This window comes from Lepidochelys olivacea (genome assembly GCF_965140295.1).
Source record: "Lepidochelys olivacea isolate rLepOli2 genome assembly, chromosome: 23".
NCBI lineage: Eukaryota > Metazoa > Chordata > Testudines > Cheloniidae > Lepidochelys > Lepidochelys olivacea.
The window spans coordinates 12,982,110-12,995,619 of record NC_140433.1 but is presented as its reverse complement, the minus strand read 5'-3'; the positions used below and the strand labels follow the sequence as shown (position 1 = coordinate 12,995,619).

At 57.3% G+C, this 13,510-nt stretch overlaps 1 protein-coding gene across 1 annotated transcript in view; it reads right to left on the bottom strand.

Annotated features, from left to right (window-relative positions):
* LOC311511739 (uncharacterized protein) overlaps window positions 1-13,510 on the bottom strand; it is a 33,780-nt gene that overhangs the window by 3,695 nt on the left and 16,575 nt on the right. The window contains exons 7-8 of the mRNA XM_084612584.1: window positions 3,162-3,275; window positions 1,118-1,231 (exon numbers count right to left, since the gene is read on the bottom strand). Of these exons, the coding sequence (XP_084468710.1) occupies window positions 1,118-1,231; window positions 3,162-3,275 (228 nt within the window). The remainder of the gene's footprint in view (window positions 1-1,117; window positions 1,232-3,161; window positions 3,276-13,510) is intronic.

Sequence of the window (13,510 nt, the reverse complement as noted above, 5' to 3'; positions counted from 1 at the left end):
AGGTCTGGGAGCGGCTCTTCCTATTTCAGAGGAGGAACATCCCTGTATCTACAGAGGTACAGGTGAGCTCGTCTGCCCAACGGGGCTGTATCGACCCAGGGGGCGTGAATTCCAACAGCCCAGACTCGCTCTGAGATCACCGGGGGGGTTGGGAACGACACAGGATTCAACATTTGGGTCCAGTTATCACGTAGACAAGGTCTTAGTCCATCTTTCCATCCCTCACCAGACGTGCTCCCATCTGTCCACCGCCCTATGTTCCTAAGGACCCACATCCCCACCGACCCTTGGCCGTCCGTCCCCATGGATCTGTCCATCACCCTCTATACAGAAGAACTGAACCCATCAGTTCTGTCTGCAGGGACCAGCCACCTCCAAACGGCCTGAAGGCCCCGTGGGCATCTGAACGGGGAGCCCTGTTCCCTGGGGGATGAATTGTTCCATTTCTCCCACTCACCTTCTCCCGCTGGCTCCATGGGCAGGTGGGGGATCCGGCTGCTGGGGCCCAGCTGGGTCAGTTCCCTCAATGGGATGCAAACGAGCATGGGCTGGGATGGGGGAGGGAGGGAACCGAGCTCCGAGCCATCAGCCCTGAAACTCCAGCGGCTGCTGCCGCCCCCTAGCTGGGGAACCCCCCAGTGACTCTGTCCCCGCTCCCCACCGGGGGGTCCCTTCTGCTGGGTCCAGGGCTCAGGCCAGAGCCTGGCCCTGAGCATCCCACTGGGGCCAAGACCCCCTGAGGGTCCGGCTGTGGGAGGGGCTGTGTGCGGGGACGCCGAGCCAGGACCCTCACCTGCTACCACCAGCTGCACAGGGTCGCTGGGCTCGGACCAGACGGGCGAGTCCCACTTGGTGCTATATTGGCAGCTGTAGCCTCCTCCATCTCCCCCGTCTGTGGGACCCCCGGGGTGAGGCTCTCTGTTGCGGGGAAGCTCTCCCAGGCCATGTCCCCACCAAGCTAATCTGGCATCTTTCCAGTGACACCCTCCCCCCCGCATATGAAATGAATCTTGGGGGGAGGTTTCAGATGGGGCATTCGCTTTGGGGATCTGCCCCTGTCCCAAGCAGACAGCCCCTCGTGGCTCCCCCCGAGGGCGGCTCCTTGGGCTGCACAAACCTGCTTCTGGGGGGGTTGATGGCGATTTCCTGCCCCCAGTACTGCTACCTGGTCCCGTGCTGCCTGGGGGGGTGGGAGCCAGCGTCGTTCCCGGCTGAGTCAGTTGGGTTCCCCCTGCGGGAATAGAACCAGCGTCTGTCAGGGGTGGGGCACAGCGGAGAGAAAGCTGGAGTCCTGGTCTATGTGGTTGGTTATACAGGGAACCTCTCCTCCCCCAAACAGCAATCGCGGCTCTTCCCTGGGCTGAGCTGGCGTCCCTGGGGAGAGGATGGGACCCAGGGACTCGGGCCAGCTCAGCACCCTGGGGATCCCAGAATGGGAAAGATCGGCCCAGCAGGACCCTGAGCGCAGATACAGGCCCTGCCTGGCTCCACAACAGCCGGAACCAAAATCATTACTGACTAGTATTAATTACCAGAAGCCCCTGTCGTGGGCCAGCTCCCCCATGTGCTCGGAGCTGTACAAACACAGAGACAGTCCCCGCCCCAGCCAGGTGCCATTCACCCTTGGAGTCACTGCGGAGCAGGTCTGGGCATGGCTGTCCCTATTTCAGAGGAGGAACGTCCCTGTGTCTACAGAGGTACAGGTGAGCTCGTCTGCCCAACGGGGCTGTATGAACCCAGGGGGCGCGAATTCCGACAGCCCAGACTCGCTCTGAGATCACCAGTGGGGGTTGGGAACCACACGGGATTCGTCATTTTGGATCCAGTTATCATGTAGACAAGATCTTGGTCCATCTTTCCATCCCTCACCAGCGGTGCTCCCATCTGTCCACCGCCCTATGTTCCCAAGGACCCACATCCCCTCGACCCGTGGCCGTCCGTCCCCATGGATCTGTCCTTCACCCTCTATATAGAAGAATTGAACCCATCAGTTCTGTCTGCAGGGACCAGCCCTCTCCAAACGGCCCGAAAGCCCCGTGGGCATCTGAGCGGGGAGCCCTGTTCCCTGGGGGATGAATTGTTCCATTTCTCCCACTCACCTTCTCCCGCTGGCTCCATGGTGGGGTGGGGGGTCCGGCTACTGGGGCCCAGCTGGGTCAGTTCCCTCAATGGGATGCAAACGAGCATGGGCTGGGATGGGGGAGGGAGGGAACCGAGCCCCGAGCCATCAGCCCTGAAACTCCAGCGGCTGCTGCCGCCCCCTAGCTGGGGAACCCCCCAGTGACTCTGTCCCCGCTCCCCACCAGGGGGTCCCTTCTGCTGGGTCCAGGGCTCAGGCCAGAGCCTGGCCCTGAGCATCTGTGAGGATGTGACTCAGCAGGGAGGGGGGAGGGTTGACCTGGGAATGTGCCCTGCGGATGGGAGACCTGAGAGCCTGTAACCAGAGCCAGGAGTGGGAGTGGGAGGTAACACATCTGCCAGGTATGTGGACAGAGGCTGCAGCAGGGAACCTGCTGGGGGGGTTTAGTTTCAGTTTGGGGCTGGGTGGAGGAACACAGGGAACCCCAGGGCTGGGGTCTAAGCTCCCTGCTCCCCCAGAAGGACTCGACTGAGGGGTCCTGGTTGTACCCACAAGCTCTGTTGTGGACTGTGTTCCTGTTGTCCAATAAACCTTCTGTTTTACTGGCTGGCTGAGAGTCTCAGTGAATCCCAGGAAGAGGGGTACAGGGCCTGGACTTTCCCACACTCCGTGACAGCATCCCACTGGGGCCAAGACCCCCTGAGGGTCCGGCTGTGGGAGGGGCTGCGTGCGGGGACGCTGAGCCAGGACCCTCACCTGCTACCACCAACTGCACAGGGTCGCTGGGCTCGGACCAGACGGGCGAGTCCCACTTGGTGCTATATTGGCAGCTGTAGCCTCCTCCATCTCCCCCGTCTGTGGGACCCCCGGAGTGAGGCTCTCTGTTGCGGGGAAGCTCTCCCAGGCCCTGTCCCCACCAAGCTAATCTGGCATCTTTCCAGTGACACCCTCCCCCCGCGTATGAAATGAATCTGGGGGGGGGAGGTTTCAGATGGGGCATTCGCTTTGGGGATCTGCCCCTGTCCCAAGCAGACAGCCCCTCATGGCTCCCCCCGAGGGCGGCTCCTTGGGCTGGACAAACCTGCTTCTGGGGGGGTTGATGGCGATTTCCTGCCCCCAGTACTGCTACCTGGTCCCGTGCTGCCTGGGGGGGTGGGAGCCAGCGTCGTTCCCGGCTGAGTCAGTTGGGTTCCCCCTGTGGGAATAGAACCAGCGTCTGTTGGGGCGGGGCACAGCGGAGAGAAAGCTGGAGGCCTGGTCTATGTGGTTGGTTATAAAGGGAACCTCTCCTCCCCCAAGCAGCAATCACGGCTCTTCCCTGGGCTGAGCTGGCGTCCCTGGGGAGAGGATGGGACCCAGGGACTCGGGCCAGCTCAGCACCCTGGGGATCCCAGAATGGGAAAGATCGGCCCAGCAGCACCCTGAGTGCAGATACAGGCCCTGCCTGGCTCCACAACAGCCGGAACCAAAATCATTACTGACTAGTATTAATTACCAGAAGCCCCTGTCGTGGGCCAGCTCCCCCATGTGCTCGGAGCTGTACAAACACAGACAGTCCCCGCCCCAGCCAGGTGCCATTCACCCTTGGAGTCACTGCGGAGCAGGCCTGGGCGTGGCTGTCCCTATTTCGGAGGAGGAACGTCCCTGTGTCTACAGAGGTACAGGTGAGCTCGTCTGCCCAACGGGGCTGTATGAACCCAGGGGGCGCGAATTCCGACAGCCCAGACTCGCTCTGAGATCACCAGTGGGGGTTGGGAACCACACAGGATTCGTCATTTTGGATCCAGTTATCATGTAGACAAGATCTTGATCCATCTTTCCATCCCTCACCAGACGTGCTCCCATCTGCCCACCGCCCTATGTTCCCAAGGACCCACATCCCCTCGACCCATGGCCGTCCGTCCCCATGGATCTGTCCATCACCCTCTATATCAGAGGTGGGCAAACCATGGCCTGTGGGCCACATCTGGCCTGTGGGACCGTCCTGCCTGGCACTTGTGCTCCCGGCCGGGGAGGCTAGCCCCTGGCCCTGCACCGGCAGCCTCAGCTCACCGCACCGCCAGCGCTCTGGGAGGCGGGGCTGCGAGCTACTGAGAGGTGCAGTGTGTTAAATTGCTCTCCGTAGGAATGTCCTACACACAGAGCACCAGGACTGGCAGCTGTAAATCGTACACAGTGCATAGCACATTCCTATGGGGAGCAATTTAACACACTACAGGCTGTGACGAAGTGGGACTGTTCTTAATGTTTCCTCTGAATAGTGTGGGGGTGCCTCAGTTTCCCCTCGGCAGTTCTCAAGTCTCTAGGGGGTGGGGTAAGGGTGTATGATCCTTGCAGAGCCCTAGAGGGCAGGTGTGGGCAGGGGTCTGGACACAGAGAATGGCCGACACCCTGTTTCCTGGCAACTGATGGCCTGGGCCCTTCCCCCCTGCAAGGTGAGAGCTAAAGGGTTGGAGAACAAAGGAATCAGGTGGCCTCCTGGCCCTGGAAAGGGACAAAGCCCAGAGGAGGAGGGGCTGGAGGGAGTTTCAGTTTGGGGCTGGCTGGGACATGGAGTGAAGGGCAGATGAGATTGTCTGGCTCACTGCCCCCCAAAATGGACCCAGCTGAGGGGTCCTGTTCTCTGCACCCACAAGCTCTGTGTTAGACCATGTTCCTGTCATCTAATAAACCTTCTGTTTTACTGGCTGGCTGAGAGTCACATCTGACTGCGGAGTTGGGGGGCAGGACCCTCTGGCTTCCCCAGGACCCCGCCTGGGTGGACTCGCTGAGGGAAGCGCACGGAGGGGCAGAGGAGGCTGAATGCTCCGAGGTCAGACCCAGGAAGGTGGAAGCCGGGTGAGCTGTGTGCCCTGCAGACAGGCTGCTCCCAGAGAGGAGACTTCCCCAGAGTCCTGCCTGGCTTCATGGGGAGCAGATCCAGAGCACCGCCCAGGGACTCCGTGACAACAGGTACCTGGGTCGAAGCTGCCTATGCAGGTTGGAGCCGGCGTCATTCCCGGCTGAGTCAGGTTGGTTCCCTCTGTGGGAATAGAACCAGCGTCTGGAAGGGACGGGGTGTGGGGATGAGAAAGCTGGAGCCCTGGTGTCTGTTGTTAGTTATACAGGGAACCGACATCCCTGGGAAGAGGACAGGACCCGGGGATTTGGGCCTGTTCAGCACCCCCGGGATCCCAGAACGGGGAGGATCAGCCCAGCGAGACCCTGAGCGCAGATACGGCCCCTGCCTGGCTCCATGGAAACCAGAACCAAAATCATTACTGACTAGTGTTAATCACCTGGAGCCCCTGTCGTGGGCCAGCTCCCCCATGTGCTCGAAGCTGTACCCTAGAGTTCAGAGTGGGGAAGGAACCTTGACAGGGGTGCTGCAGGGTGGCTGGTGCCTTCACTGTGTATTTCCTGGGGGGCAGAGCTTTGAGTGCAGGGGACTTCACGCTGTGTGGTGCCCATCCCTGTAATGAGCGGGGCGAGGTCTCAGTCCCCACTTCCGGGTGTGGAAGGGAGCATGGGTCTGACAGGATCATCCCTTTGTGGGATCTGCACCCCTCACCCCCACCCATGTTCCTCATCCTTTATGTGGAAATTCCCCCAGCTGCCCCATTCCCCACAGATACTCACGTCCAGACACCCCGCTCCGCCCGGCCAGCCAGCAGCCTGGAAAGGAGATGGGCCATTAGGGACCAGATCCCAGAACAGCTGGATCCTACACCGTGGTCTCAGATCCCACCCCCACAATGGGCACACACCCTGGTCTCACAACCCCCACCATGGACACATGTCCTGGTCTCAGATTTCCCTCCTCCCCATGGACACACGCCCTGGTCTCAGATCCCCCCGCCCTATGGACACAAGCCCTGGCTGTCTCCGATACTCACCAAGGAGGAGGACGGTGAGAGCAGATGCCATGATGGGGGCAGTGAGTGGCCCCTCCGCAAGCCGCCAACACCCCAGTGTCCAGCTCCACCGAGACCCAAATAAAGAACTCAGCTGCTGGCTGCTGCTACAGGAAGTCCACAATGTCTCGTCTCTTCCTCCATCCATCACATGTTGTCTCTAATCTGCAGGTGAAATCTAGTGCATTGAAAGTAAGCAGAGGTCCCTTCAAAACCCAAGAAACCCAGGTACCGTCAGCCTGGCCAAGCATCATGCAGCTCCCAGCTTGTCTGTGTCTCTGTGGAGAGGGGGGACAGGTCACCCGCAACGCACCCTGCAGCCTTGAGGAAGGTGCCTCAGGCTGAGAGCCGGGCGCCCACGAGGTCTGGTCTTCAATCTGCCACTGACCACGATTGCCATGAAAATTCCATCCCCTTTTCATTCTGGGTTCAAGCCCGGCTGGTGACCCATGTAGGTAATGTTAATACATGATCGTGAAATTGAAGGCTGGCTTTGTAATGGACCTGCATGAGGGAGCACACTTAAGGTTGTTCAGAAAACCGTAACTGTGGCATTTCCTGGTGCTGGAGGGTTTGACTCTGCAGCCTTCCCGCTCAGCCTGCCAAGTTGCCCACCTGTGACAGGAGCCGTGGCACCGTGTGAGGAGTGGGCGCGATGGGGGACACCTGGATTTCCTGCCCCTTGGGCCCTAGCTGAGCGGTGATGACGGGTTTACGCTGTAACGCCTGGTTCGAAGGGGCTTTTCTCAGCGTGTGAATAAAATCAACCAGGTTCAAAAGAAAACAGGAGGAAGAGAAATTCCATCCCAGGCCCTCAACGGGTCACCAGCCAGGAGAGACCCAGGGACCTTCTAATGCCCCCACAGAGACCCTGCCCCCGAGCTGGAGGAGACCCTGTCAGTGGTTATGTGGCCAGGCCCCGAGAGAGGGACATGACACAGGCTTTGTCATTCAAGCAAATCCATTCACACCCCCCCATACGCCGACCCCGTCTCTGTGAGCGGGGAGCCATCCCCATCCCCCCATCCCGCTCTCCCCCATTCTCCTTCCTCCTCCTCCCGCTCTCCCATCTCCTCTGAAACGCCCGTCCGGTCGCCAGCACCCACACACCTGCCCCCTTTGTGTCTCCCCTCATATTCCTGTCCCCACTCCCTCCCTGATCTCAGCCTGTCTCCCGTCTAACCCCTACATCCCTCTCAACCTCGACCTATACCCCACATTCCCGGAGCCCTGCTGCTCTTTGCAGAGGGTCTCACAGGCCCAGAGGGCTCAGGGGGGTTGGAAACTCCCTCCCTCGCCAGCGTCACACAGGCTGGGGGCCGGAGGGGGCTCGTTTCAAACCGAGCCCCTGGTTCTACTCGGCTCCTGGGCAAACCCCCAGCAGCAGCCATTCAAAGGCAAAGCTTTTGGGTTAAACCCCCAGACAAGGAATCAAACCCAGCCTGTCTATTGAAACGGGGGCTGAGCAGCCGCGGCCAATAGCCGGAGTCAGACCGGCTCCAAGTCCCTGCTCCTTCGGGAGTCACCGGAGCAGAGCCGCTAGTTTCCAGAACAGCCGGGCTTTGTGGGGAGGGACCGGTTCATTTCACTCTCCGGACGGACGGGCAGGGCGGCCGCTGACCCCGCTCCTAGTGTAAGCGGGGGAATGGTCCCGCTATTGTGGGGAACTTTGCTGGCTTATACACGTCCCGGTGGGATTGACTGGCGAAAGGATCATAGAATCATAGAATCATAGAATATCAGGGTTGGAAGGGACCCCTGAAGGTCATCTAGTCCAACCCCCTGCTCGAAGCAGGACCAATTCCCAGTTAAATCATCCCAGCCAGGGCTTTGTCAAGCCTGACCTTAAAAACCTCTAAGGAAGGAGATTCTACCACCTCCCTAGGTAACGCATTCCAGTGTTTCACCACCCTCATAGTGAAAAAGTTTTTCCTAATATCCAATCTAAACCTCCCCCACTGCAACTTGAGACCATTACTCCTCGTTCTGTCATCTGCTACCATTGAGAACAGTCTAGAGCCATCCTCTCTGGAACCCCCTTTCAGGTAGTTGAAAGCAGCTATCAAATCCCCCCATATTCTTCTCTTCTGCAGGCTAAACAATCCCAGCTCCCTCAGCCTCTCCTCATAACTCATGTGTTCTAGACCCCTAATCATTTTTGTTGCCCTTCGCTGGACTCTCTCCAATTTCTCCACATCCTTCTTGTAGTGTGGGGCCCAAAACTGGACACAGTACTCCAGATGAGGCCTCACCAATGTCGAATAGAGGGGGACGATCACGTCCCTCGATCTGCTCGCTATGCCCCTACTTATACATCCCAAAATGCCATTGGCCTTCTTGGCAACAAGGGCACACTGCTGACTCATATCCAGCTTCTCGTCCACTGTCACCCCTAGGTCCTTTTCCGCAGAACTGCTGCCTAGCCATTCGGTCCCTAGTCTGTAGCGGTGCATTGGGTTCTTCCGTCCTAAGTGCAGGACCCTGCACTTATCCTTATTGAACCTCATCAGATTTCTCAGGATCTGAGTCTTCGCTCCCACTCCCTTTACCCAGAGGCCTGCCTGACCTCGAGGGCTCCCCTTCCTCCCTCCCGTGCAGCAGAGGCCTCATAACCCCGGCAGGGCTGGGCCCTGGATCCCTGCGGGCTCGACCCCCAGTCTTGTCGTGGTCACTTAGGACAGTGGCGAGGTTGTCCCCACTCTGGGGCACTCTCTTTGCACCGGATGGTTCCCTGTCCCACGGATCATTACATAGAGTTCAGAGCACGTACAATTTATTAAACAGCAACGCATAAAAAACAAGTAAAAATGGGGAAGGTGAAAGGAAACAAGTGACCTCGCCCTGTGGGCAGGGGACACCACAGACAGCCACTTCTGCAAGGGAAAGGAAGTTCACAGTCTGTTTCCCAGGCCCTGGTCATGCCAGGGTGATATCACAGGGTGACAATCTGTACCTCAGAGTAGCACCGTGGAGCCCCCGTGTTCACCACTGCGATAGAACTATGGTAGGTTGGGTCCAAAGTTGCCTTGTGAGGCATCATTTTAAAAGTCTTGATCCCTTGAACATTCCTGTCCTGGTGCACTGTATGTGCGACCCTTGTAGGGGAAGGGATGAAGCATTGCTGTGTGTGCTACTGAAACGTGGCGTGAGGTTGGCAGACGCCCACAGCCAATTTTCAACTGCAACAAAGGACCAGGCAGACGCTCTTCGTGGCTCATCAACACCCCTCAAGGAAAGAACCCACCATCCCAGAGACTGGGTACAATGGAGATTGCTTGACCACTGGGGACTGCCTGATCCCCCGGTCACAGCAAAGATCTTTCCAGCAAACTGGAAAAAAATATCAGTGAGGGGAAGGGACATAATCCCTGGCCTTCTCTTCCCCACAAATCAACACCTGGAGGAACATCTGGAGGACAAAGGCTTTGAACTGGAGAAGGGTGGTCCCAGGCTGGGATGGAGTCCAGTGTGTGCACTGAGGATCTGTAACCTGCTTGCACCATCTGTCAGGGGAAGACACTGCCTGATTCAAATCCTGTTTCGTTTGTAGAACTTAGACTGCAAATATTTCTTAAGTAGCCAACTCTGATCTCTGCGCCTGCTCCTTATAACCACTTAAAATCTCTCCTTCTGCAGTTAATAAATCTGGTTTATATTTGACCTAAAACAGTGTGTTTTGGTTGAAGTGCTTGGGAAATCTCCGCTCCGTTTACAAGGGCTAGCGTGTGTCCACTCCACACTGAGAGAGGGGCGAACGTAATGAACTTACACCAGACTGGTTTCTGAGCAGGGCAGGATGGTACTGATCTGGGGTGCAAGGCTGGGAGCCGGTGGAAATTGGCTGGAACCTCCCTATTAATGGTTCCTGAGTGGCTGGGAGATCATTCTGTGACGTTGCACGTCATATGGTTTATGGAAATATGCTTATGAATATGCCATAACTGGAATATGCTTTATGCTAAATACCCCTTGCATGGTGTCATGAGAAAGTTTGTTTGCTTGTATTATTTCTATATCTGGAGTTAGGAGAATAAGATATAAACTTGTATCACTCCTGTAAACACATTAAGTCGAGCCAGGGCCCTCCCTCACCTGCTACAATCATCTCGATGGGGTCGCTGGGATTCGACCAGCGATTCTGTTCCGTTATGGAGCGATATTCGCAGGTGTAGCTCCCTCCATCTTCCTGGCTGACACTGGGGGTGGGTGTCCAGCTTTACACAGAAAGAACTTCATGGATTGGTACCAACCCGCAGAGCGGATGGTACCGTTTCCCCTGAGCACCAGCACCCTGCCGGGGCTCACCCAGATGGGGGGTGTGAGGAAGTGGGGGGTTTTCTTGGTGTTTCCTTGGTTTTTCCAATGGTTTGCATGCAGCGGGGGTGGGACTCAGCTTCCCTGGGTGTTACTGGTTTCACGAGGTGATGGGAGAGGGAGTTGGTTGGTACAGGGGACCCGCGATGGAACTTGGGACCCCGGCCAATGGCCTGGAGATTGGAGATCCCAGCGACTGGTGACCTGGTGACCGGGAGGCCCAGCTCGGGAGTCACAGCCGGGTCCGGCATGTGGGAGGACAATGGGCTGCAGAGAGAGGCCCCGGTGACCGGACCAGCCGGTTCCAGCCAGAGGGGCCAGAGGACAGAAGAGGGGAGAGGGGGCCCTGGCGACCCTGTTTACCTGGAGAGAAGACAATGGACGGGGGGGCTTGGGGCCGGTGAGATCAGATGCCCAGCTGGGAAGCAGGGGGGCTCGGGGCTGGAGGGAGGGAGCAGGCAGAGCCCACCTGGATGCAGGGGAGACTGGGATGTGCTGTGCGGAGGGAGGCCAGGCCTGAGGGGTCTGAGAGTTTCTCGTGCTGGGTTCAGATGCTCAGTAAATCCTCCTGTGTTACACTGGCTGAGAGTCGCTCCGGGCTAGAGATCAGGGGTCATCGTCCCCTTCGGGGGGTGCAGGCTCCGGGGGTCCAGAGCGAGGGGACTCCCCAAGGGGGCCCATGGCAGAGACAGGCGTGCTAAGGCTCGGAGAGGTGTGGCTCCAGGAGCTGGAGGGGCCTAACCCCCGAGAGAGAGTGGACCCCTGAGAAGGGCTGTTGCACTGAAGGGGGTTCCTCTCACACCCCTGTTCTGCCCCTCAGCCTGTCCCCCCTCCCCCCAGACATGGCCGCCATCTCCCATTGCTCTCAAAGGGAGGGAAGCCTCTGGCTGGCCTCAGTTAACATGGCCGCCCGCTTTCTTTCTCATGCTGCCCCCTGGCAAAATGGCCGACATATCAGTCTGGGGGGGACTGTCAGGGTGGGGCGCTGGCTGCGTGGAAATGAGTGCCCCCCCCATGCCTCCCCGCTTCTCTGATCCAGACTGTCCCCAGCCTGTGCCTCCCTGAACTGCCATCTCTTGATCCCGCCCCATGGCCATGGGGGGTCGTTGCCTCCATGCCGCCCACCCTTCCACCTGGCGGGACCTGCCCCATCTCAACTGGGAGCTAGTGTGAAAAGGATCCCGCTTCCCACCCCCAGCTTTGCTGTGTCAGGGACCTACACGGGAAAGAGCCCCATCTCCTGCCCGGCCTGTTCCCCTAAACTCCTGGCTCCCTCCATCTGGATCCCCCCAAACACCCGCCAAGGGGGGGCCCAGAAGCACTGGCGGCTAAATGGCTCTGCACCTTGTGTTCATGCAGACGCAATAAAGGGCCTGAGATGAGAACACGCCCCAGCCCCTGCCCCACACTGAACAGGGTTAAACACGGGCTGGGGCCGGGGTCCAAAGCCTGCAACCTGCTCAGCCCCACGGCAAACCCCCCAGTGACCCCTGGGACCGGCTGTGACAGACCCAGCAGAGCAGGAACCAGGGGAGCCGTGGCAGGCGCCGTGGGAAACGAGGGGTTTGTTCCGGCCCCGGCCCCGTTCGCTGGAGCGAGTCTCTAGCTGGAAAATCCCCCGGGTTTGGGCGTCTCCCCGCTGGCCTGGGAGATACTAGTGACTGTCCTGGGGGCGGGGGCGCAGGCAGAGGAACCAGAAGAGCTGGGCTGGAGCCGGCGTTGCTGCGGCTGCTGCTAAAGTCCCACTGTGACGGGTTCGGTTACAGAGACCCCCTTGGGACTGTCACCTGACGTGCTGAAAGTACCTCTGAGCCCGTTTTCCCTGCCAGCTTGGGACTCCAGAACCCTGCCTTGTTGAGCCAGACACGCCAGCCTCTGCAACACAGACCCCGGGTCTGAACCATGCCCCCAAAGCTGCAGACTTCAACTGAAAGCCATTCAGCAGGTTTCCTGTCTCCAGCACCCAGACCCCAATGAGATGCAAACCCCAAATAAACCCATTTTACTCTGTATAAAGCTTATACAGGGTAAACTCATAAATCATCCACCCTCTATGACACTGATAGAGAGAGATGCAAACAGCTGTTTGCTCCCCCAGGTATTAATCACTTACTCTGGGTCAGTTAATAAACAAAAGTGATTTTATTAAGTATAAAAAGTTGGATTTAAGTGGTTTCAAGTAATAATAGAGAGAACAAAGTAAGTAACAAAGTAAGTTACCAAACAAAACACGCAAGTATAAGCCTAATACATTTAAGAAACTGAATACAGGTAAATCTCACCCTCAGAGATGTTCCAAAAAGCTTCTTTCACAGAGTAGACTCCTTCCTAGTCTGGGCCCAATCTTTTCCCCTGGTACAGTCCTTGTTAGTTCCAGCTCAGGTGATAACTAGGGCATTTCTCACGACTGACTGCCTTTGTTCTGTTCCACCCCCTTTTATAGCTTTAGCCCAAGGCGGGAATCCTTGGTCTCTCTCTGGGTACCCACCTATCCCGCTAAATGGCTGGGATAGGTGGGTACCCACCCTAACCTCGCTGGCACCTGACCAAAATGACTGAAAACCTCCTAAGCTTAAGTATCTTGTCTCCTCATTGGTCATTTTGGTCAGGTGCCAGCGAGGTTAGGGTGGGTACCCAAAATGGCTGGGATAGGTGGGTACCCACCTTAACCTCGCTGGCACCTGACCAAAATGACCAATGAGGAGACAAGATACTTTCAAAAGCTGGGGGGAGGGAGAAAAACAAAGGGTCTGTGTCTGTCTGTATGCTGCTTTTGCCGGGGACAGAACAGGAATGGAGTCTTAGAACTTTTAGTAAGTAATCTAGCTAGGTATGTGTTAGATTCTGATTTCTTGAAATGGCTGAGAAAAGAACTGTGCTAAATAGAATGACTATTCCTGTCTGTGTGTCTTTTTTGTAACTTAAGGTTTTGCCTAGAGGGATTCTCTATGTTTTGAATGTAATTACCCTGTAAGGTATCTATCATCCTGATTTTACAGAGGTGATTCCTTTACTTCTATTAAAAGTCTTCTTGTAAGAAAACTGAATGCTTTTTCATTGTTCTAAGATCCAAGGGTTTGGGTCTGTGGTCACTTATGCAAATTGGTGAGGATTTTTACCAAACCTTCCCCAGGAAGTGGGGTGCAAGGGTTGGGAGGATTTTGGGGGGAAAGATGTGTCCAAACCACGTTTCCCAGTAAACCCAGATAAAGTTTCTTGGTGG